General features: G+C 39.7%; 1 protein-coding gene across 1 annotated transcript in view; it reads right to left on the bottom strand.

Annotated features, from left to right (window-relative positions):
• Positions 1–12,649: 12,649 nt before the first annotated feature.
• Positions 12,650–27,315, bottom strand: part of LOC135475853 (transmembrane protein 26-like) — a 38,060-nt gene continuing 23,394 nt past the window's right edge. Inside the window, exons 2-4 of the mRNA XM_064755797.1 lie at positions 16,462–16,642; positions 14,153–14,356; positions 12,650–13,568 (exon numbers count right to left, since the gene is read on the bottom strand). Of these exons, the coding sequence (XP_064611867.1) occupies positions 12,861–13,568; positions 14,153–14,356; positions 16,462–16,642 (1,093 nt within the window). The 3' untranslated portion in view covers positions 12,650–12,860. The remainder of the gene's footprint in view (positions 13,569–14,152; positions 14,357–16,461; positions 16,643–27,315) is intronic.

The raw sequence follows: 27,315 nt of genomic DNA, 5'->3' as shown, positions 1-27,315 counted from the left end.
CAAATTCCAGTCAGTTTTCTGGATGCCTGTAGTGAATGCCCCATGGATTACATGTAAACTACAACTGCCCAGCTGAAGGATCCCAGGGAGATCTGGATCTTCTTTCTTCCTGTCATCCAATAAGTCATTTAGAAACATGAAGTTCACGTTTGGCCCATCCATGGATACTTGTAACAGCTTACTTGGATTTAGGTTTGATGTGCCTTGTTTGAATGAAGATCTTTTGCTGTTGCATGCTCCAAAAACTGACTGTCTAGGTACTGAGAGACAACTTTACCATTATAGAAATAGCGGACTATGATATCCATCTGTCCCATCCTAATCACAGAGTTAAGTGATCCATCAAAGGACAACATAGCCTACTGCTGCTCTCACATTATTTAGTAGCTTGTCCATAAAGTATGGAGCAATACCAAAGCAAATAAGGTATGCCAATTTTGTTGGCCCACATCTGAAGTTCTTAGCTATGCTACTGTCAGGAAACATTGCCTTAAACACATCCCCAATGTCTGCACTACTGTTGTAGGAGAAGCCAGACTTAATTGTTTTCAGAGCCCATATGATCTCGGCTTTCTTGACATCCCTAGAACTGATGTAAGAGGTTATCAGATTCCTTCCAGGAGTCTCAACATCCATTGTTGCTAAGTCATCATCCCTCCCTTTGCTTGGTTCAGATGACGTTGACGGCACTGAGGAATTGTCGCCTGCGCAGAACAGTTTTATAGACGGCTGGGATGTTGCTTCCAGATTTCAGGGAAAGAATTTGAACATCTTTTTTCCCCTTCATGTGAGATGTGAGTGCTGTCTGCCCCATGTTGCTTAAATCAATTGTCTTCTTGCAGACTTCACAGAAGGCCTTGCTACTATCTTGAGGACTTCCTTTATCCAGTTTTTATACTCTTCCTTTTGCAACCAATCCTGACGAATTTGCACGGACATGACGATTGACAGACTAGGGTTTTAGTTCGTCAGTATATCTACAGTATGTTAGGGCAGGATCAGGCCAAAGCAAGGAGAGAGCGCATACCAACACCACAGGATCCATAGCAAAAAGCAAAAGTTACAACAAGATAACAACACATATGTAGCAAGCAGCAAACAAGCTAATAGATAACGAATGAAATTCTAAATAAGTTCATCCTCTCGTGTTATTTCATCTTTGATTAAAACACATAAATGGAAGTTTATACTTGGAACGGTCAGGATCGTGTCTCAATCGGTGTTATACGCAAGCATGGTGTTTCAGCAGGTTTTATAATGATCTACTGGGCATTTCACTAATAACTGATCAATTTTAAAGACCAAATATCAGAAAGTAGAAAATAAATTTACAACCTATATAAAAAATTTGCATCCACTCTTCTCAGCAATCTTGGTTTGACACAGAACGAATCAAAATGAATGGGGTCATTAGATATGCAAAACATGTAACTCTTCTGTTTTCAAACATATTGTGAGGACTCCTGAAATAAATGTGGATACCTATTTTAGTCAAAATGAAATAAGTTGGGAAATTGCATATACTGTTTGAAAACAGAAGTGTGAAATCAGGGTGCACAGACATACATATGTAGCAAGAATGATGGGTGCATGGACAGACCTACATGCACTTGTAAATTAATATCCCTGGCCCTGCTTTCACAGAAGCATGGGATATAATTAACATAATCAACCTACATGTAAGTCATTCTCCATGCATATTGACATTAACACTTTGTGACAATGTAGTATTTTTAACTACAATCTCCTTACGCAATGATGTAGGCCTAGGCTACATCATATATGCAGCAGGAGACAGGAGCTGCAGCTCTGGAGGCAAGGGGCGCTACTCCCTTTTGGACTTTTAGTGTTAGACGGTGTTGATAGGTTATAATATACCGAAAGTTCATGCAACACAGCCATCAAGCAAGAAAGAAATAAATGTAGAGAGGTTCAAGTTTCCACACTAAAAAGCCACCATAACCAAGCATACAATACGGGACTGTGTGTGTGTATAATGGGGACTTCAGCATTACGCAACCTCGACACCTTCAGCAAACAAAATTCCCTGATTTTTCCCTGATTTTATTCATTTTTTTTTAAATCCCTGATTTTTCCCTGACTGAAAAACTGAAATATTTTTTCCAGGTTTTCCCTGATTCCAGGTAGAGTGGGAACCCTGAGTTATTACAGCAAACACTAGTTTTGTACAGGTTATTCTATGAAACGCCTTCAATCCAAATTTCTTAAGTTCTACAATGAGTATAATTCTCTTGTAAGTAAATATGTACAGAGCGTTCAGAATCTCTGATGCTCAGCTTCATGATTGTGTCTAATTCAGATTAATCGGGGCAAGGGGAGGTATATTCATCGTCTTGAATCAGATCGCCACGTTGGATATATTGACAGTCGCAATCAAAGCGCAACTGAGATACATATTTTTTATTATCGAAAACTGATATTCTAGCATGCTACACGATTTGAATACTGATTTCACTCAGCCGCCTAGAAAAATACCTTGTGTCTTTTCACATCAAGTGAAAACTGATGACCGCTTCTCTTTGCGTGATTCCGTCCCTATTTTGGTACTTTTTGGTATTTTGGTACATACACTAAGCGTTTTAGTAATTAGTGTTATATGTCGTTTTTGGGAATTGGCCTTGCAATTATTGACCTGGGAATGTCGTTTTTGGCTGACGACTGGGCACATGAATGTCTGTTTCGACGCATAGACTAGCATGTAATATATGCAACTGAGGAGCTATGTGCGTGGCAATATAAAGCGTATGTACTTTGGGAAGTACACAGTGACAGCTTCTTTCCCGGGGAAACCAAGAAAGATTAAATGCGCAGCGAATATACCCCTTGGGACAGCCAGTCAAGGTAAAATGCATGACAAAAATAATAGCGATTCTATTACCCTTCCATTCCTTTTTATTACATACGACGAACCGTTTGGCATTGTGCCAACTGTACATTATCTGAGTCGTTAGATGCCCCGATCACGAGGACAGAAGCGTTTGACTTCTGGACGAGTCTATTGTAGTTCTATGGGTGGATAGAGGTTGTTGTTTACATTGAATAAAGTAGAAGACAAATATAAACAAAGAAACAAAATGGCTATTTTTTTCTGTCGGAGCGAACGTTTATTTTAAAGGAGAAAAGCATCACCTTACATATAATTTAAAACCCATACGAACGTTTGAATGCTAACACAATAACAGATAATAATGATTTCACGAAAAGTTTTTTTTTTACATACGGGACGTGATAATTCTTCCTGCGAGTCTTTCTTTCAGCGGCCTCTCCTAAACGTCCCAGCTGACCACAAAGCATGGTATGGCAATCAACCAATGGGTCACAAAACGATCGGATCCATGATGTCTGATATTTCCCGCGATGCAAAACGTAGCCGCCGTTACACGTATCACTGCGTCCGGGGTACGACAGCCACAGTTCTTGCTGATGCCGGGATTTCTGTGATGGACGTTATATCTGTGACAGGCCACCGCAGTGAATCCAGTGTACGGAGTTATGTCACCAAACTGTCCATTTCAAAACGCCGTGAAATCAGCAATATCCTACATTCTTCAAGTGTGTTACCAGAAAATCCTGAAAGTGAAAATGCCGTTGAGTGAAAATACTCCCATGTCAGTCACGCCACTCTCAGTGCAAATGCCCGACGCTGTCGACTGTAATGTTACACGTAACAGTAGCAATGACATCCAAATGGCAAAATCCCAGTTTTGAGTCACGCCTCAAAGTTATGGAGGGTTGTTCAACAATGCAACGATGAATAAAAGCAAAGTTCACATCAACTTCACATCCTCAGGATACTGGACAGACTGCAGATCGTCCTTTTCAACTCCCAATCCTTGTTTGATGTTTATCCGTGTTGAACTGTTTTTTTTTTCCACAATGTTCAGTCCGTTTACCCATGTTTTCTCTCCGCAAACGCTACTGTCTGACTACCGCCAATATATTGCCGTTGACCCAGATATTCAAATTTGGTACATCATGTGACCTTTATGCATGAGTGTGACGCGTATATTTTACGTAACTGGTACGGCGCACTGAGTGAAACGTGCACGTGGCTGGTTTAATGCGCATATAACTTTGCACAGAAAGCGTCATTACAAATTTAAATTGTGATAGCCATCCATTGTATTTCACAATACAATAAACGCAAATCATATTTATCCTCATGATACCTTCAACATATAAATTATAATATATTTATTTGCTTACTTATAATAAGCATAAAAACATATCTATGATGCTGTTATTGTTTTGTTATGTATCAGCATATGTTGAGAAATTAACATTGAATTGAAAATGTGAACTGAAGTGTTCCATTACTTCAACATTCGTTACCTAGTGTTTATGAATTTGATACAGAATACAACACGACCACAAAGCATTTACACAAACAATCCAAATGAAATTCAGCATCACAGTATTGTTAACCTAATTTTGTGTGTTTCAGTTATTTGTTTTTCGTACGTAAGTCAAACTTTAATTACGTTTAAACAGTTGAACTCCCCACTTTTGTTGTCGTTATGCTGATGCCAGAGGTTTCCAGCGCCTTTAGCTCTGTCAGACAGAGTTTGGGAAATCCTTTGACCTGCCCGAACTCTCGCTACCAAGCAACGGGCGACCTCCCCGGGTCACTGTCAGTGTGGTCGCTGTTTGACACCGTGCCTGTCTCACCGAAGCCTCTTAGCTGAAAACAGGACATTATGAAAGCTGCCCTGTAGATGCTTTATTTTATAGTGCTATATTTTATACTTTTCGAGAAACAAACGTATTGGGTTGTATTTTATCCTAGTCGTGAAGCACGTCGGAATATTTAGCATCGCATTTTAACACCCCCTGTAAAAAGTGCATAGCAAAATAATAGCGAATGTACCCCTTGGGACAATCAAGGAAGGTAAAATACATGACAAAAATAATACCGGACGTGCTGCTTGGGAATTGCCAAGCGACAATACTGCGCCTTGGAAAAACCATAGCTAATTAGAATGATCCCAACGGATTACTTCGGTGACGAGTAAGAATAGTTTACCTTACCTACCTTACAAGGTGTTGCCGTTAAAAATACTGCATGGAGCACAAAGCACGCAAGAATCCAAGCACCAGAGTGTGTTTATACACACTTTGTCGAAAACTAATTATTTTGAAACCGTGGTAAATTTAATAAAACAATAGCTGATCGGACCTTACGAAAGACTCATGGTGCCGGGATCACGAAGCGATCTTGGACTTAAGTCAAAATTTCATTAAACGTGGCATGTTCCTTTCCCTCATTTTAATGTTGAAATGTGATGAATCTGCGTTGAAGCTTGTTCTACATTTCCTTGCCCAGAATGTACGTGTTCAACCAATATTTTTACTTTGTTAGGTAAGAATTAAAAATTTTAGTGATATGAAATTTTCACCTAAGTCTAAGATTGCTTCATTCAGATGATCCAGGGGCCAGAGCTCGGTGAAATCGGTGAAGGGACTGCCGTGCGGTCTCATGCACAGCCCTGGGATTGTCCGACACCACTGTATCTAAGAGGCGCTTCTTTTCAGATCTAAATCTCACACAACTGAGTTGGAATAGAGGTCGGCAGGCTGTCTGTTTGTGTGGCTAGCTCTCTGAATCTGATCCACTGCGAACGAGAAATTGAATCAGCAGTGGAGTTATTCATGCCTGGAAATACGCACACTTTTAATGAGAATACTTAATTGCAAACATTTCGTGACAAATCGACTAACTAGTTTCATGACTTCTGTTGATCTGGCTGTAGACGGTATTAACAACTTACACAAAACCGCATGTTGTCAGTGTGGTACAAAAGTTTCTGGTTAATAATGAGTTTCGTCCATAGGACGAGCGAGGCATATATCGGGAAATGTTAAATGTGATGACAGCACAGCATTTTGAGTAATTCTAGACCAGTGACGTCTAATAAATTACATTTAACATCACTGCATTTTTTTTTTCCAAATCCTGCTTGAGCCATGGTGCCAATGGGCGTGTAAATTGCTACTATTTTTGCATTTATATGAACATTTGGAATGAAACCCTGGCTGAGGTAAATTGACAAGAGGCCGTATTTCACCAGATAAGTGTGACCATTTGCCAGCTATCACACTGTCGTCGCTGCTCTGATCACCTTGCGATGCTACAACTAACCTTGGTTCCTGAAGCGCGCTAACCAACTGAGCCACAGAGGCTCCTCTTTAATTGTAATGCTACCTGTTTACACCTGACTTATGCATTTCCTTGGACCATTGGCCGAAAGCCCATTGTCTTCTGGAAATATATACTAAAACCGAGAGAAACTGAACTGTCCGTATACATGTGAAGTTGTTCATTGATATCCAGATTTGTAGGTCTTCTTTCATATCGTGTGTGACTCTGACATGATGATACAGTTTTTTAACTGAGCGGGTAGCATCTATTAATCTCCTACCTGAGGAAACAGCTGTACATGCGAAATTTAAAGACCCAATAAGAGAGTGTATCTCTTTGATCTTCGCCTTTTTAACACCCATTAACGATCTTATTTTACTACAAATTTCAGCTACTTTAGATTTACCACCATGTCGATCGTGTCTATTTCGAAGCCTTAGAATGTGAGTGAAGTGAATGGGCCAAGAGTTCTATGTGATCGTTTACTGAGTTACCAGTAAGAAAGATTGTGCATTAATCTGAATTCGCCCTCAGACCCTAAAAACGATATTCTCATAGCAGGTAGAGGTTGGTGTGAACAAGGTCCAGACATTCTGAACGGAGAATTTCTTTATTAAGTTAAAACACAGCCTGAATATGTTTTTTCCCGGACTGAAGATTTTCAGTCTCCGTTGAAAGACGAGGCCCTGTTAAATTTAGCGAAAACCCGTTGGTAAACCAACTTTCAATTCCTTTACTGCGGCAAGGTTAGGGTAAGCCCTCAAACCTTGAATAAGCATATCAACCTTAACTGGAGTTTTTCCTTGACAAAACAAATTTTGCTGTAGTTGTTGGCACAAGTTTGGTCTGTTCCCACACTGGGACTTGTCTTACAGTCTTTGGCTGAGTGTTCTGCTCTACATTTTAAGCATGAGTGGTTGTACCCGCGAGCCTGGTGGCTCATTACCACTGAAGTCCCAGTGAAATGGCATAAAACGGGTGTCATGTGCGCCATATTTGCTTGCAACCCTATACTGTAGGGCACAGTAGGAGTGACAATTTAGAAACCCTAAATGTCAACGAAAGCTCCACGTTAATGTTTGTCCTAGAGTTATTAAGTGCTGCAGTTTGACGAATACGAAACTGCTCATCAGTGAGTAGCCACGGAACCTTTCCGCCGACGTGCGTATGGTATGCATTAACTCATAGGGTGGAACTGGGAATTTCTCCGGAATAGTGCTGGTATAAATCATGAAAGCTGACGTCCATCTTTCTATGGAGTCTACCCTTCCAACCGACGATTTTGCCCTGATCTTTAACTGGCCAGAACTCGACAAATATATTAAAGAAGCACCACAACCTTGTGACAAATCCTTTTCCCCTTTCAACATCAAACCCATCTCGACAAACTCCCTTTTCCAAATGTTCTCGTTTAGAGTTCGGGGAATGTTTTTGCACCCAGTGAGCCACAGACACTTATTGGCGTTCGGGTGAAACTAGTGGCTATAACCAACTGGGGTATCAAATCAGAACCGAAATCTATATTTACAGAATCATTTTCTGACCGTCGACACTCACTCACAGTCACGAGCCCTTTTTCGTCGACGCTCTGTGTGTTGCTCGCTTGCTCGCCACGTCGTAGGCGCATGTTTCCTTCTGCCACTCCTCGCCACCGGCATGTTGTTGTAGTTTGTAGTTCTTATTGTAACCTGAACTGAAACATACACTGTGAGGGGTATGGACGTGCGCCTGAAAAACACAGATGTAGAAATTTAACGGGGAAAAAGACACCTCATCCCAGCTAAAAGCCAATACTACCTGGCCGACAAAAGTTGTCCAAAAAATAAATAAATAAATAAATTTTATGTCTTTTCGTACATAAAATATATGTCACACATAGAAGATATACTCATTCCTTAAAATGTCACCAACTTTATCACTGATGTTTGCTTTTGTTACCTAAAACTCGAAATAAAACAAGAACGCACACCATCCCTGATTCTCAAGGATATCTTTTCTTGTATTTCAGATTTGCGGTAAAAACACTGTATTTGTTTTTAATGCCTGTATTTATCTAGTTGATCCAAGTTACAAATTCGAGGACTGAGCTAGGCATTAACCAGAACGCTTTGTACGGTTGTGTCACGCCAGCTATCACACGCCAGCTATCACAGCGTGGCGGGACATAACTTTGCTCTGTCAACCATTTATAAGCTTTATCTTTACTTTCACATTCTTAAACCATACATTATTGATGTCATATATACTTCCAAACCATATATATATATATATATATATATATATATATATATATATATATATATATATATATATATATATATATATATATACTATACTATACTATGCCATGACAAGTAAATATAACCAGAAAAAAACCATGAAATACTTGTATGTTTGAAAGTTTTGTGCACTAGGTTTATAAAGACACAGTACGACGCGTCAGTGGTTAAAGGGGAAGAAAATCTAAAAACATGACGCTATAGGCTGAAAAGAGCACATTTTTTTCTATCTGGTGGTGCCTGCTGCATAATTTTGCCATTTTTCCTCGCCATACACGTAAAGCCTGAAAACGGTAAAGCCGGCATAAATCGCTGAGTCCATCGTGTTCTCCATCTTTCCTCCTAACACAGAAGACTTGAGGACTAGTTCTTAGGCAAAATTGAGTCGCCCACAGCGGATCTTGGCTCTGACTTATTTATAATTTATCAACTTGAGGTACATATTAGAATTTTTTATGGCATGCACCTGCGAAGAAAAGCGTGCTCTTTTCAATGGTATTTTATTGATATTTAAATTTTCTTCTCCTTTAACGAAAAACTATTCATTTATTTTATTTGACTGTTGTTTAACGCCATATTCATTTTTTTTTTACTCCTAAGATGGCGGTCAGCATTATGGGTGTGTAAAATAACAGACTTTTGGCACGTCAGTGACGAACTTTCCCAATTGTGACGTTCAGATATTCCCACCATACTGGCCACTCAGCGGGGGAATGTACAAATTCCCTCGCACAGGGCGCTTTTTGAACCACTACCTCGTGTGTGAATCAATACTCCCAGGGATCAAAACGCTAGCGCCATTAGCGATTAGACCACGATTAGACGATGATAACCCTTCAAGATGTCTGCTGCATGCCACCAAGTCACCATTGTTACTATCCAAAGATGTATCAAATCCATTTCAACGGGACCAAACCATCGTGTTCTTTTTTCAAACATTGGTGGGGTTTTCAGTCTTTTTTCAAACCAAAACTGTCTAATGGCTTTGAATTCCGCAGCATTATGGAGGAAACGATTTCAAACAGACAACATATTTGACTGACATCATTATATTTATTTGTACAAATAAAACTCCCAGGAATAAAAATGTTTTAATAGAGTCGGCGAGTATGCCTGAATACATATATAGACACACAGAGCGATATATCAAGATAAAACTATACGACATGATACATGTAACAACAATAAAATTCAAAATATTTCAACCCTTTATTGACTCGATATTCTTCATCATCATCTTTGTGTATAAAGTATGCGTCTGTAAAGAAAATGTTTGCTGTAAGCGAACTTATTACGTATTAACTTATGAAAGGAGGTTGGTTGTGACTTCTTCCAGCCAATCCCAAATAGATGGTCAGATCTAACCTCATTTTTGAGCACATCAACGAGGTTACAGGATACATGAATAACAGCTATAAAACACAGATTATGTCCCTATGCCAAATGAAGAAAATTATGCTCCAGATTTTTCATTTCGGCGGTATTTTTGTACTTGTTACTACGCCTCTATATTATGCATATTTTCGGTCAACAGTCGGGTGTTTTCGGAAATTACGTCATGGTTGATCTTTCTCAGAACTCAATGAAGACGACCGAAGTACCCCGAGCCCGGTGAACCGTGTCGCTACAATGTGGGCAAGATGACACAAGTACTGCATGGATTCTTCGGGCCAGGTTAGCGCCCCCCCACCGTGCCCGTACACCAGTCCCCATTCGGTCTGTTCCCCACACCCCCGCCTCCTTTCGACCAGACCCTTTTGGTCTGTCCCCACAGAGCTTTTTTTAAACATGGATCATCGTTGACGTCACCGCTGCAAGCCACTTCGGGACTGACCTCTGGGGCCTTAAAAGCTATTTTTATCCCCCAAAGTGAAAGTTGAAAACTTTGATTGCACTGTTACATGTTACAACACATGATAATGTACACGTTAAGAAATAAAACCAAAGCGTTTCATGTATCTTCAAAGGGTCAGTTAGGCTATCGAGAAAGACAAGTTGAACCAGTTAACCGCACGTGAGGAATATGTTATTGCCTGTTGGAATCGAACTAAAACTACAGAGAATGCCTTAGTAACTTCAGCAAAGCTATGGAAATTATGAGGGTAAAGAAGTAATAATTTGAACGATCGTATCACTATGAGAGGATTTTCGAAATGTAATTGAATAATACAGCTATGTTTAAACGAAAACCAGAAGGGATTTTAACCAGAAGTTATGAAGAACGTGCTCAATGAGAATGAATACACGTAGCCCGGAAGCACATGGTAAAGAGAAAAAGTTGATTGAAAGCGAAAACCTGGGCAACAAAACAGAGACATGACACAGTTCATGTGCACATTTACACACTGGTGAATTTTAATTAAACTGTTTTTCTTAACTCTGTAAATCCACAATTCTTTCACGCCCTCTATACATATATGGAGGAGGGCAATAACAGGAATGATATAACTTTATTTGTTGCTGTATTTATTTATGTTTTATGCCGTTTTTTGGTGTTTCAAGAAGATTTCACTTACACTGCGGCGACCGGCATTATGGTGGAAGGAAACCAGACAGAGCCCACGGAACACCCACAGCCATCTGCAGGTTGTTGGCAGACCTTCCCACGAACGACCACAGAGCTTTTGAATTCACAGTGTAAAACTATTGTTATCTATAACAATTCAGATATTTTTCTGTATAACTACGGAGTGATGGACGCACGCGCACGCTGATGGCAACGATCGATGACAATGTACGAGTCAATAACATTTCTTGCCTTCATTTCCAAAAGACTTCTAATAATTCAGCGGTCAGTAATAACAACATGCGGAAAAACTTCTCGTAACATCATTTTGAGACAATTAAATTGCACTGTCTTGGAAACTTAATAGAAAATGACTATCTAGCAGTTGACATAAGGGAAGTATTTCCTTTCAGCTCAATCAGGGTCCCGAGTCGGCCGCTACGCTCGTCTTCCCATCGTGTGAGTCGTGGCGTAGATGTCGGCCGGACAGCGGCAAAGCATCCGTACAGAAACAGCGTCTGGTGGCTAAAGTAATGTACCTGTACTCAGTCAAGAAAAAGATGACCGTTAAATTCGTTATTCAAACTCCTCGAATGTTGATCTCCACGAAATATCGGGCCTCATAGGCCTATCAACTGTATAGACACGCTGGTAAGACTTTGTGTTCCTTCCCACCATGGGTAGCTGTATTCTTAACCAAATATATGTACTGACCATATCACAGCTAAATACATCTGTATACATGGCACAGGATCTAGAAATGAAATAGCCTAAAAGGAAGCCATATATGATTGTAATATAGCCGTTTACTACATGATTATTCATGTAATAATATGAAGTTCGAGATTATAACATAACGCAAACCAGTTAGGTCTATAATGTAATATGCCAACTGACATACAAAAACATTATCTGTTCAGTAATAACCCAATAAATGGAAAAAAAAAACTAATAACAATAATAACAATGATTGTCATTAATACAATTAACAGAAACAGTAGTATTTCATTGAGGAAGATACAAGATCAATGATAAATTACAGCGTAACATGTTCCATAATCCTAAACGGACGGCAGAGCATGCGCTTGGCAGAGCTTTCCAATAGAACAAACGGACATGCACTTAAAGGAGACAGAAACATAAAAATGATCCCAAAATCAGATGAAAAAGGATGAAAACTTATTTACAAATATGGTCTTTTTCGATTTTTTCTTTCAGGAGAAAAGGGTATTTGAAAGCATTTTTTTTGTGGGTATTTGGGATAAGGGGGTAATGCGTGTCAATTAAACTTGAATGTAAATTTGTTGCTTATATCCAAACGCATGAATTTAATCAGAATTATGATAATATTTATGACTAAGTTCAAAAAAAAAATATGATAAACTACAGCTTGAAGGCATTTATTAGCTGAAAAGTCCTTATTGTAATGCAAATATATTTATCAAACATGTGCAACGTCTTCAGTTATAACATTATTACGCGAAGACAATATATACTAAGAGGTGCTCTCAGATACTCACCATACAAATATTATTTTCAAGTGCCTTTTTCTCTTTAAAGAAAAATCTTTAAAAAATTTGAAGAAAACAAAGGAGGTACAGCTAACTTTTCGCAATCTTTCATCTGAATTTATGTGACCTTTAGGATTTCTCCGCTTTTCATTAAGACACATGAGATCTTTTGCACACCATTTTATAAGCCCATTAAAAGATCTATCTTCATGAACAAGAAAAAAATAGATACAGACAACCCAATTCAAATAGTAGTTATTCATGCAAAATGTTCATGTACTGTACAAGAAAAGAGAACAAAAATATTTACTTGACTGTCCAAGCAAAGAGTCAGTTGTAACATACACAACAAAATCATGCAGCCTTGGAATTTTTCAAATTTTTGACGGGATTCTACCGTTGAGTTAACTAGGCCTGTCACAGTTTACATAAAATGGTTGAGGCGACCTCCTTCCGGTGCTATACGCCAGACTTCGTCTACCAAGCTGTCGGGGACTGTCACCTTGTAGAGAATGTACGGGGCTGTCGATCAGTGATGGATTGACAGTGCCCATGCGCACAGATTGAACACTTCCTCTTGGCAACGTTCTGGGACTACTGACAGGGGACCCCTGTGGGCTGGGCCGTAATGAGTTCCTCGGACTGCGTGACTTGTAGTTCGGTTTGTCATTGATATGCAGTAAAGTGGTTTGGCTCTGACCGTTCTCCCCGGAAGTAGTCCTTGAAACTGTGAGAGGGGTAGAGATCTGATGGATTGTTTTTTCCTTGGCCTTTGCCGTCTGTACCTGGACCACACACACGCGATAAATAAGCAATATGATGACTAACGAGTTTTTCGATGTAAAAAACATATTTGTGTAGCTCACAACGTCGTAGTAAAATATCAACAGTAATCGAACAACAAGGAAAGGCAAATCTTGCAAGCAGATGGACGTTACAATTCCGTATATTTCCGGGTTGCAACATCCGGCCGCGGGCTCTCTACCGTAGGCCGAAGGAACACCGGACTGATCTCGCCTTGCGCGTGACGCAGTGAGAACGAGCGTGAACTGTAGAAGACTGGCTGTCCACACGCCTAGGATAATGTAACACAGCAATCGGTTGTACTTGACCTAACAATGAATTAAACGAAAGACAGCTAAGCAAAGAATGTATACAGTTGATGATCAGATTGCATTTGTAAAGTATGCTTACATATGTATAGCCGAACCTCAATATTAAAAAAAAAAAACGGTTTATGAAAGCATTTTATTTTATTTGTTTCATAGGTAAACGGTCTTCAGATTGCAGGAAAACCAAACTGCAGGAAAACCAAATTGCAGGAAAAAGAAGGCATTTTGTTTCATCTGATTGATTACATGTAGTAAAAGGACTTCTGACCGATGGGGGGGAAACTTGTAAGAAGGTTTCCTGTTTTGGGTGTTTGATTATTTAGCTAGTTCATTTAATTCAACTGATCGCTCTGTACGGTTACAATAGAAAATATGTTTGCTCTTTTTTGGAGTGCTGGACAATCCGTATTAAACTTTAACTAACTGCGAAATGAAGAATAAGCTAACAAGCACACGTGTCTTACACCTCCATGAGTCTACTGATCAGAGCAGGACTGGAGCTTACAAAATCTAAAGTAAACATTTGTCTACAATATTCTAAATCGTTGTGGAGACATTCTTTGCGACTGCTACATGATACTCACTCCTTCTTCGTTGAAAGCTTCATAGAATTCCACTATGTCGGCCGCTGTTCCCACGTAGACCAATAGGAGCTGTGATAATTGCTCATGAGACAGCGCCCCTTTCGGCAAGAGCCATCGACCAATAATAAGCATCAAAAGAAGGAACTGTTCAATCACGCGCAACCATAGGTCAGGCGGTAGCTTCAGTGGTATTGTTATGTCCAACTGTTAACAGAAAGTAAGTGAGATTAAAAATATTTTTTTTAGATTTCTCATAAATGCTAAGCAAATGTTGCTAACCCAAACCATGGCTAACTTTAATAGGAAACCATCAGACTTGGCTAGAACTTATGAGAAACCGTCCCATCTCACTAGACCCCATATAGAAGAATCCGGCAAGATCCTAAAGGTGATATCACATTTGTAGAAATCCTTATGGACAAACAGGCCTCAGAGAAACCATCACACCTGGCTAGGTGAGAGAAAACCACTAGCCTTCATCTGGTTAGATCCCAGAGGAAACCATCACCTGGTAAAAGAGAAACCATCATCTCCACAGGACTGGGGAGAATCAGCCACATCTGAAGTTCTCGAGGAAACCACTCCATCTGGCTAAATCCCAAAGAAAACCACATCTGGCTAGATCCCAGAGAAAACCACCACATCTGGCTAGATCCCACAGAAAACCACCACATCTGCCTAAATCCCACAGAAAACCACCACATCTGGTTAGATTCCAGAGAAAAATACATCCTGCTAGATCCCAGAGAGAACCACCATATCTGGCTAGATCCCAGAGGAAACCACCATATCTGACTAGATCCCAGAGAGAACCACCACATCTGGCTAAATCCCACAGAAAACCATCACATCTGCCTAAATCCCACAGAAAACCACCACATCTGGTTAGATTCCAGAGAAAAATACATCCTGCTAGACCCAGAGAGAACCACCATATCTGGCTAGATCCCAGAGAAAACCGCCACATCTGGTTAGATCCAAGAGGAAAAGCCACATACAGGAAAGCAGATACCACCAAACCTAGCTAGGACTCAGTACAAGTCAGAGGTGAAACCACCATATCTTGCTCAGGCCTGGGGTAAAAAACCATAATATCTCGCTAAGTCAGAGGTAAAACCATCATGTCTGGCTAAGCCTCTAACCTCTTTAAAACCAAACGAGATGTAATTGTTTACCCTACATCTGACACTTAGCGAGATATGTTTCACCTGACATAGCGAGATGTGAGGGTTTACCCTAGTGAGACTTGGCGAAATATTGTGGTTTCACCTGAGACTTAGCGAGATGCAATATATTTCTCTATTTCTGAAACAGCAAGATATGGTGGTTTCACCTGAGACTTAGCGAGATGCAATGCATTTCTCTATTTCTGAGACAGCAAGATATGTTGGTTTCACCTGAGACTTAGCGAGATGCAATGGATTTCTCTATTTCTGAAACAGCAAGATATGGTGGTTTCACCTGAGACTTAGCGAGATGCAATGGATTTCTCTATTTCTGAGACAGCAAGATATGTTGGTTTCACCTGAGACTTAGCGAGATGCAATGGATTTCTCTATTTCTGAAACAGCAAGATATGGTGGTTTCACCTGAGACTTAGCGAGATGCAATGGATTTCTCTATTTCTGAGACAGCAAGATATGGTGGTTTCACCTGAGACTTAGCGAGATGCAATGGATTTCTCTATTTCTGAGACAGCAAGATATGGTGGTTTCACCTGAGACTTAGCGAGATGTGATGATTTCCCCAAGATCTGAGATAGCAAGATATGGTGGTTTCACCTGAGACTTAGCGAGATGTCATGATTTCCCCAAGATCTGAGATAGCAAGATATGGTGGTTTCACCTGAGGCTTAGCGAGATGTGATGATTTCCCCAAGATCTGAGATAAACAGATATAGTGATTTCAACTCGCTGTGTCTCAGGGGGATCTACCACATCTCGTTAGGTCTCGAAGGAACTCTGCAAATATCGATCCAAAGTCACAGCAGCCGAGTTTAGATTAAAACAATCGACCTCATTGGATAAATACGTTATAGTATACTCTTTAAAATCTAATGTGTACAAGGTACTCTGATAACATGCACATAATTTTTGTGCATTAGAAGTACTCATATTGTGTATCCCTAAAGACATATGCATAAAATTTGTTCACCGCCAATATACACATGTCATTTTGGACGTGCAGATTTGTACCGTGTCATTTTTAAATAGTAGCCGCTAATTAAGCGACATCATTTGAGATATGATGGTTAAGCTGATCTTTTCGTAGCTATCAGAAATGAATGACATCTGGTTTGGCACACATACCCCTAAACTTTCAATATTAGCTGACAATTCCTCCAGATTACTAGTTTCGTTTATCAGCGCTGATGTTGTGGCGTTGAACCCTTCCTGTTTCGCTGTTATGCGTTTTTCCATTTCGTACAGTTCCATGAACCATATAGCAGGCACAACGCTCGTCAGGTAGAAAAATACGCTAGGACAAAACCTGATAAAAAACGAAAGAGTTAAAAAAATATAATAGTGACCGCCGTATTGAAATCACAGTTCAGGTCGCCAACCAATAAAATAAATCCAAATTCAACTTCTGCGACCACTTCCATTAACAACTTAGCATCACATACATTCAATGTCTACATAATTATATATTTACACATCCTCGAAGGCGGAAGATCTCGGGATCAAACCCGGATCGGATCATACCAAGAACTTCAAAATGGTACTTGCTGCCGTCTCCCTAGGACAGAGATCCCTAGGGCAAGGAAACATGACTTTTTGATCCGGTGTCAGTATAATGTGACTGGGAGGGGTGTCATGTCTGGTGTCTTCGGCATAATGTTTCATGGACTCGCACTGTCACAAGAAGACACAATATATGTAAACACACATGAGCAGCCCTGGACCCTCGTCTAACGTGCTGTGTTATTTGGGCCTCTTCACTTTTAAATGCATTCCAACGCCACTGCTTTACAAAAAATAACTGCCTCACTGAAAAATATCAGACGTGATAACTGTGCCATGTATATGGCTTCCGTACACTGATAAGGCTGTAGGCTTAGAGTATCTGGCCGAACTTAATGTAAGATCTCTGTCATTATTTTCGGTCAGTTTTATGGGTGGGTGGAGGAAACTGGATTTCCCGGGGCAAGTTACTGATGAGCTTTCGTGTGAAGTACACTTATGCATATCATATTTGTGGAAGACAAGATGTTTATAACGAACGTTATACTGCGCAAACGGTCACAAATTCCACGCCCATTGCTGGCTTTGAACCCGAGCAGTACGTGTCCTAGCGATTGAAAGAGAAGCTGGTGTAACCACCATTTGTATGATCCACTCCTTCAACACGTAAATAGTAGTCGTAGCAAAAGCAATCAAGTATCTGTATTAGTCGAAAACAGCTGGTCGTTGAAATCGGAAACAAATACGATTAAGACCCAATCAAAAAGCTGACCTAATCGACCTCAACTATCACAAAAAAACCCATCGACCCTTCGATGAGCTAAAATAAAGAAATAAGATAAGCAGGCCAAATCAAACGATCCAAACGATCGGTTTATTTACTACAAACATGGGAATAATCAAGAACATTATCAGCCAGTGTATGGATGACTTTAACAACCACTGTTATATTTCTGTCAGATACAAGTACTTAAGTCAACGCAGTATACATGTATATGTGCTGTATCCAATGTGTGTTGCTTGCATTAAAAGGATAGCATGTTTAAGTGTAAAATAATAACCAAACCCAAATAACAACCGATGTAAACGGATACGGCAATTTATGCGTCATTCGGATTAACAAGTCTTGGTTTTTACAACATCCCTTCATTTCCAGTCAAACAGATTCCAATTATTTAAAACGAGCTATTTAATTTTGCGTCTTATTCGCTACTTTGTCTTTTTATTCGGCAAACCTAATGGATTCCTTTATCTTCTCTCCTCAATCAGAAAAACGTAATTAATTTTGAATATTTACGCAGTTCATATCAGTCATCAATTGCGTTTTAGGCTCAGTGTTGTTGTGATATATAATGACTAGAGAGCGCTATTAAATCACGTGGAATCAATACCTCATTTCTAAATCTCGAACTATACTCTCCGCCGCTGTATCGGTGCTACTTCATGGTTTTAGTTATTATGGTTTTAGTTATGGTTTTAGGCTTATACATAGATAGTGCTGAATTACTGCGTAGTTTAAAGCTTTAATATTAACTATAGATATGACCAATCCTAATGACTAAACTAAAAATCGTGAACACGACTTAATTGGCCGATCACAGGTCGTTTGCCATCTAAAAGAAAGAAAAGTAAGCCACAGACGAGCATCTCTTGCTGATAACTACATGTTTTGACTAGGACCTTATCATGAGATAAATAACTTGTATCTAAATTCAGAACAAGGATTACAATGAGCATGATCGCTTATACAGGTCAATGCATTCAGTACATTTCCATGTATCAACGAGGCACTTTATTAATAAACAGATTTCACAGAGACATATATGGACTAAATACAATACAAAATGCAGCGTGCACCCCCACCCCTCACCCCTTAACCCCTTATATAGCCTAGTTGAGTTCTTTCAATCTCAACCGCAACAGCTATGTGTGAGACACTATTCGAATACATGTACTTCATTCAGCCAAAGTGGAATTTATTTATTTATCTGTTTGATTGATGTTGTACGCCGTACTCAAGAATATTTCACTTATACGACGGCGGCCAGCATTATGGTGGGTGGAAACCGGGCACAGCTAACCCACTGAGCGCGCTAACCCACTGAGCCAGGGAGGCCCTATTCCAAAGTGGAATTAAGGCAAGCTATATATACGTTATCAACAAGGACCTTAACTTTATGTCACATACATGTCTGAGGATGACTGTGATAAGTATTAATCTTATCGTATTATTTGGTTGAATGTTTACTTTATGTTAATGACAATTCCAGATTGTTCTAAGTTGTAAATCGTGCTGGCGCTCCTCGTCGTCTAAAAGAACATTTTGGGACCGAGAAAGTATAATTTGCAGGCGACAAAAAGTTAATTTGCAAAATTACTATCTGGAAATTGGAATTTTCGGAATGATTTAAGTGGTTTAGTTAAGACTTGAATTTATGATATACATAATCCTTGTGTTGGCATTGTTTAGTGCGGACTGTGTAGTCACTACTGTTTATAACGCGCCATACATATATTAATTGACAACTTCGGTGGCTTAATGGTTGGAGCGTCCGTCTTGAAATCGGGTGACCCCGTGTTCAAACCCCGGTCGGGTCGGGTCATACCAAAGACATTGAAAATGGTACTTGCTGCTCACTCGCTAGACGCTCAGCAGTGAGAGGTTAGAGCAAGGGAACAGAGCTGGGTGGCCCAGTGTCAGTATAATGTGATTGGGTGAGTGTCATGTCTGGTATCTTCGGCATGATGCTTCAGTGGAGGCAGGACTTTGGTGGCATGGATTAGTCCTTCCACAAGAAGACACAGTATATGTATACACATTTAATGGCTTCTGTTTTGTATATGATTGAAAAATTGTCAAGTATGACGTTAAACCCCAAGCATACCTAAATGCATACATATATCAAGCTCACTGAATTTTTTTCTTCCGTCGTGTGACAGGTTTCATCAGCGGAAACAGAATTTATCGATTTCCATTCAGGTTGGATCAGTACGAAAGCCGAACGGCGGTGTTGTCAACCAGTTTGTTTGGCAGATGTAGTCCTTTGTGTATATAGTCCTCAGGCTATTATCGCGTTATGTGATGAAAATAACCCGGCGGTATGTAGGGGAAGATCAAGCTGACCCAAACTTATCTTTAATGATCTTAAACCTTTGTTCTTGTGGCGGCCAGTATGGATTTCGAGGAAAGCCTTTAAACATCTTCTTCACAAGAACCAATGCACAAGTCCTTCTAAAATATGATATGCATATAAAGCAACACTATTTACATAGTTTGAAGAAGACATTGCGTTAAAGACTTTAGATGTTTGCCACTGGAATGTAGGCCTATGGCGTCATAAAAATTTATATTTTAACTAAGTATTTTAGCAAATGAACCAATGCCCAATAAGCATCTGGAATTTCTCAAAGAAGTGGTTTATGGCTCCGTGTACGGAAGTGACGTCATTGAAAGGGCCCTTGGGTTAGTTTCTTCAAGTTTTCACAAAGTTGTAGCGACCGCTTCCTTGGTCTAACGGTTAGGCCGAGCACCTCGAAATCGAGAGACCAGAGATCAAACCCGAGTAGTGTCATACCAAAGACCTCAAACTGTCTCGTTTGAGGCTCAGCATTGAGAGGTTAGAGCAAGGAAACAGGGCTGGTTGACCCGGTGTCAGTATGATGTGACTGGGTGGGTGTCATGTCTGGTGTTTTCGGTGTGATACTTCAGTGGAGGCAGGACTAGTCCTTCCACAAGAAGACACAGTATATGTAAACACATTTAATGGCTCCTGTTTTGCATATGACTGAAAAATTGTTAAGTACGAGGTTAAACACGAAAGGGGGTGTCGGCATTGTCCTGTTAATATTTTTTCATGTCCTGTATAATGGGCTCTCATACAGGAATTGAAAGTTAAGTATTTTAGCTCCGTATAGTCCAAGGTGTGGTGTGTATATGTACATACTGGGATGGAAGGTAAAGCGTTTTCATCTCCTTTCTCTAAGGTACGGTATAAACTCGGATGAAAGGTTAAGCTTTTTCTAGCTCCCTAGTCTAAGGATCGATGTGTACATGTATATACGGGGATGGAAGGCTAAGCTTTTTCGCTCACGTGTAATGGGTACCCATACATGGATGGAAGATTAAGCTTTTTTTACAGCAACAGAACTTAATTAGCCATAATTAACTCTGAAAGAGAGAAAAAAAACTTTAAAATCAGTATTAAATCTGATAGACAGAAAAAATTGAAAATCAGGATGGTGCACAACTTTTGGCACACCCTGTATATTTATACCCCCTTCCCGCCACCCAACGAAGTTAGTAGGGGGTATACTGGAATGCCCCCCTGTCTGTGTTCAAGCATCTCCTCCCAAACCTCTGCGCTCATTTTGATGATACTTACCAACGTTCATCTTGCCTGTCATCTGAATTTGTGCATGCTTAAGTTTAATGGTAAAAGTGTCATTTAGGGCTTTGTTAATACTGATTTTCCACGTATTCAGATTTTGTCCATGCAAGTACTGAACCTATTTCCATGACACTTAGCACACCCTCTTCCCTATCATCACAACTTCTGTCTACATAAGGTTAATTACAATCGGGTAATCATTTTCGTAATTACTCCCGTTCTCATTCTTACTGCAATAATGCATTTTTTATTTACACAGATTTTGTCCACTTAACTCATGCTAAAGTATTGCACCAATTTCTATGAAACTTTGTGTGTATCTTTTATATCATCTAAACATCTATATGCTCAATAATAATTTCTTTGTTTTATTCTTAGAGATGTTGGGGGAGGATCTCTGTGATTATGTTTTCCGAAATTTATGGACGTTGCCAAATTCTGGTTGTACTAGAGACAAATAGGCCTACCTATTTCTATAAACTTCACTTTGTTTTCTGTAGTAAATACATTTTCTATAGAAAGCTTCTGTGCAGGGATACAATTTCTTGTCGCTGTGATTATGTTTTTCGAAATTTATTTTTATTGAAGGTGCTGTTTGTGCACATGCCTACCTGCCACCTACATGTATGAAAACAAGAAGGCTATTGATACGATTTTTCCAGATTTGTCATCATTTTACTGGTTTTCTTACGTGCAGGGCTACAGTTTTTTATGAAAACATCTATCTAGAGAATATTGTCTCTCTAACTACTTTACCGGATTTGTGGAGTGTAGGAGTTTACCTAATATTTGGACTTCTGGTATGCACATTGCCTATAGAAACTTATTGAAAGAACTTTCCACACCTGTATTGGCACGAGGTGTCTGTAACATTGGCCAATGCATGTGCTTTCCTAGGTCATCATGAAATGTACGAACCACATAGGCAATGACTGTTGTCAGCTGAGTATTTGCTCAGCCAATCATAGGACTGCAGTGGCCAACCATCGTACCCGGATCTCCAATAGTGGGTAGCGATTTGTATATCAAAGACCACTCCAGCCAGTTGGTGTATCAACGCCCCACACGGAAATTTTTTTTGACTAACATAGCTCAACATTTGCTCAGTCATTGAAATTGCGACCCATAGTACACGGATTGCCAAACGTATTTCACGATTTTGCATATCAAAGACCACTACCCACAATTACATGTTTTATCACCACAACGATTTACAACTCCATTTCTAACACACGAAGTCGATGCTCTGCAAGGTGTATTGAAGGTGTATTGCATAGACAACGACTGATGCAATGTAGTGTATTCGAGAGTTATTTCGATAGTTTACAGCAATGGACTTTGCCGATATCTAGAGACCATACTCCATACTGAAAGGTTTTAGGTTTGCAATATATCAAACACTTCACATCCCGGGTGAAATAATATGGATTTACCAAAAAAAATTGTATGCGGGCGATGAGAAATTGTTGAAAGCAATTGATCAAAATGAAAAAAGTGATGATACGGACCCGGATACTCTCTTTGTCATAATGCGTGTTACTTCGCCTAGAAAAAAGGACGGAGGAATCCCTATGTGGGAAAGCTTCCAGAGTGAATTATAGAGTTTGCGATGTCACCTCAGGCGTTGTGAGACGCAGTGTATATAGTATTATGTATGCTTGGGGTTTTACATCGTACTTAAAACATGACACACCACCTAGTCACATTATACACCGGGTCAGTCAGTCGTGTTTCCTCGCTCTAACCTCTCAGTGCTGAGCCCCAAGCAGCCAAAAGTATAAAGCTTCCCACATGGCCTCTACACATGCAAAAGCGTACAGATGCAAAAGTGTGAAGTTTTGCCCAATGGTTTCTATACATGCAAAAGCGTGAAGTTTCCCTATAATGGTTTCTATACATGCAAAAGTGTGAAGCTTTCTCCAATGGCTTGTACACATGCAAAAGTCTGAAGTTTCCCCCCAAAGGCTTTCACACAACCAAAAGTGTAAAGTTTCCCCCAAATGGCTTTTACACATGCAAAAATGCAAAGTTTTCACGAATGGTATCATCACATACAATGTGTGAAGTTTAGCCACGTGGCCTCTACACGTGCAAAAGTATGGAGCTTCCCCAATGGCTTGTACACATGCGACAGTTTTCCCAGTGGTCTCTACACATGCAAACGTGTGAAGTTTCTCTCAAAGGCTTCTCCACATGCAAAAGTGTGAAGTTAGGACGCGAACTTTACGGTCTTTTTTACGCCGCCGTGCTCTGCTGTAGAGGAAAATATGCGCTATGTCATTTTGTGCGTAATTCTAACACAGATGAACCAGTCAGCATCCTTGATGAGCTATCAAGAAAATCTATTGGTTCTATTTTACAGGTGTGCCTGGTATGTCAGTCGTGCTTTTTGTTTTGGAAGTCGATACGTGGGCAAAAGGAGCAAAATGCTCGGTAAATTGATTATTTCCTTGACAGGAATGTAACAGCGCTGACGGATTTGTTTGTAGATAGCGGCAATGCATCAAGATTCTGTGGCGCTGATATTCACCAAATCCAGTTAGTACATACCAAAGACACTCAAAGCCATACTCGGCTGTTGAAGACAGCCACTGTAAGTTATCGGAAGAGCGGATCTGTTTTACCAGTCACGTATAGATGAAGCAGCAGTGTAAAGCAGTGAATTTCATAACTAATTGTTGCGTTTTGCAACGCATTCTGTGACTAGCATTTTCAATCTAGCCTTTTACAGTTGCTTTTTTGCAATCGTTTCCTATAATTACTGTCGTCCTCTACCATCGTGTAGTGGACGTATTCTGACATACTCTCGACAATGGTGTAAAAGACAAACTGAATAAATTTATCTAATTCTACTCAAGAATATTTCACTTATACCATATTGACCGCATTGGTGGGAGACTGGGAGGTTACGTGATCGTTGCGCCGTGCTGGCGCACTAACTCCCTCGGCCACGGAGGCCCGTCAAATAAAATAAATATAAAAGTTTATAAATATACTGAGACTAATATGCTGAAAATTCTGCTGCAACATATTTGAAATGCTTTTATCCTTGTGCAGCGCAGACACGATATGGTAAGATGGGGAGTCAGCTCGAGAGAAGTATATGCGATAAGAAAGTACAAATTACAAAACAGGTGCACGAATTTTGAAATTTGTTAATAGAAAGAAATTATCAACTACTGCGTACCAAGCTGTTCACACTTAACAGCACGAGGAAGTAATTGGCCAAACGTCTTGTTGGACAGCACGAGTAAGTGACAGGTGAAAATACACATGTTGGACAGCACGTGTAAGTGACAGGTGAAAATACACATGTTGGACAGTAGATCTGCTGTAGTTATACAGTTAGGTGTGATATATTATGCTGCACATGGCACTGCGTCTGACTAGGACAGATAAACTGAGACGAGGATAGATGAATTAATTACCCCTGATGTCCATATATAATACGGCCTGTTTAATATGTAAAAATATTTAATATATAAAAGTTAATAAATCCTAGCTACTGATTTCGTGGAGACGAGAATCCTAAAATTTTACATTGTCGTTTTATGTGCGAAAATAAATCGGTCTCTCGAAAGGACAGAAAGGCCAGCTAGGCCCATACTTATCAACCAAGGCTTAAAGGAGAAGAAAACATAAAAATGATGCCAAAATCTGATGAAAGAGCTTGAAACTTATTTGCAAATATTATCTCTAATATTTTTTTGGCTTTTTTTAAGGGAAAAGAGTAGTTGAAAATATTTTGTATGGTGGGTATTTGGGACCAACTTATAGTATTTATCGTTGTTGCGTTATAATGTTCTAAATAAAGATGTGATGCTTGTCTAATAAATTTATTTAAATGTAAATTTGTTGCTCATATCTAAACGTGTGCATTTAACCTATATTATGATAATATTTATGAACATAGATATTATCCAAATGAGCTTTAATACATTTGTTAGCTGAAAAGAACAAATTCTAGTGGAAAAAAATTTATTAAACCTGTGTTACATCCCCATTCATGACATTATTAAACAAAGACTATAAATATCAAAAGATGGTCCCAAATACCCACCATACAAAAATTATTTTCAAATGTCTTTTTCTTCTTAAGGAAAAATCGGAAAAAATATTGAAGACCACATTTAGGAATATCATTTTGCACTCTTTCATCTGAACTTTATGTCATTTTTATGTTTTCTCCACATTTAAGTCAAAAAAATCAAAAACTACTACAATTAAAATGTTTTGCTGTAGGGAGTTTAAAATGTGTACACTGGTTCTTCACTTCGGCACAGTGTACCAACCACACTTTGACGTTTTTCCTGTTTTGAGTTTGGCTATTTAAACACTTGTAATTTATGACTTAAATCTTAAACTTGCTTGCTAAATACGAGCCCTGGATCGTTTCAATGGTCATGGTATGCTTCGTAGCCATGACATGGGCGCACTAACTGCTCTTTTCATGTTTCTTCTGCATGATTTCTAAAGTGCTACATGGGTGGGGGAAACTGGAGTACCCGGGGTAAACCACCGTCCTTTGGCAAGTTACTTATGAACTTTTTTGTGACGGACAGATATGCACCTCATAATTTCGTTACACCTAATACTTTTTAGGGACTGACTGAAATCACAAATTCTGGTGGAATTTAAAATGGTTATTGTGGGTTGCCAGCATATCGGTATGTTGTACATTACTTTTACATCAAAATGTTTATCGTATTCCCCTGGTTCTTCCAACAGTAGTTTTAAGGTCAGAAGAAGTAGTTTACAGTTATCAGGTGTAATTAGGGTGTACGTGTATCTGTCAGCATTCCACACCTGTTCTTGTTTGGAGAACGGCCCGGCAGAAATTTCGGGCAACATACCAGATGGCAGATAGCTGAAAATTTTATGGAGATGCCAGGGTAATTGTACCCTGTATGCGAAGACTTTACATACGTGTGGGCGACGACAGACAAGACTGAAGTACGAGGCACTGGTCTTAGGAAACATATCGCTGAATTAGACACATAAAACACACCTGTTTGAAGCCAAGAATGATGAGCTTTGGATAATTCTCCGACTTCTCAGGGAAAGACGTAGCCCATTTTTGGATTGCGTGCTGTGATGATAACGTGACTGGGTCCGGCTGCATGTCATGTGTGTGGCATACGACAACACGCTAGACAAGCTGGCGCCCATCGTTATCATGATAACACTGGGCACCACCCATGCCAATCTCGCACAGGTGTGAGAGACAACATTTAAACAGGCTTATGTACCTCCGTTGTATCAGTAATAATCTGTGGCGCTATGTAGAACAATTAATCAATGGTGAACAAAATGGAGCTAACGAAATACTGAAGGACATCAATTTTCTTTACCTCTACTATATATAATTTTTAATAATTTGTTGGTTTATTTGATTGGTGTTTTACGCCGTAGGCCTACTAAAGAATATTCCTTTTATACCACGGTGGCCAGTAATATGGTGGGAGGAAACCGAACAGACCCCGAGGGAAACCCACGACCGTCCGCAGGTTGCAGTCAGACCTCCTGGCCTGCGATCGTAGAGAATTTAAACAGAGGAGTTTCGAGTTCGAACTCTTTCATCACAAGAGGTAAAAAGAAGTCGTACTGTAACACGTGACCTGTCAAAAATGTTAGGCAACCATTGAAGGATCACATTTACTATAACATGGGCGTCTGAAGTTTCAAAAAAGTTATTTAGATTAGACAGGCCATGGGGAAACTTGCGAAGTTGAACTTTTGTGAACTTGAGAAGTTCTAGAGGAAAGACGTGCAAGTGATCGGTAAATTAATGCCTGCAAAGTCTGCCTAAGATTTTTCACAAGTCACGTGATACAAGAGGACTGTTTTTTACCTTCAACGCCTAAAGAGTTCGAACACGAAACTCCCTTATTGTTGAGTACGACGCAAAACCCCATGCATACATACAAGTATTTGTAACTTTGCCTTTGTCTTCTGCCAATGTACCGGGTCGGGGTCATATCAACCACTTTAGAAATGGTACTTATGCTGCCTTGCTTTGCCTTCAGTATAGTGAGAAACTAGAACAAGAAATCATTACTGACTGACCGGGTGTCAGCGCAGTTTGACTGGG

This window comes from Liolophura sinensis, chromosome 9 (genome assembly GCF_032854445.1).
Source record: "Liolophura sinensis isolate JHLJ2023 chromosome 9, CUHK_Ljap_v2, whole genome shotgun sequence".
Taxonomy (NCBI): Eukaryota; Metazoa; Mollusca; class Polyplacophora; order Chitonida; family Chitonidae; genus Liolophura; species Liolophura sinensis.
Note: the sequence above shows the minus strand (reverse complement) of the source record. Positions and strands in the feature narration are given on the sequence as shown.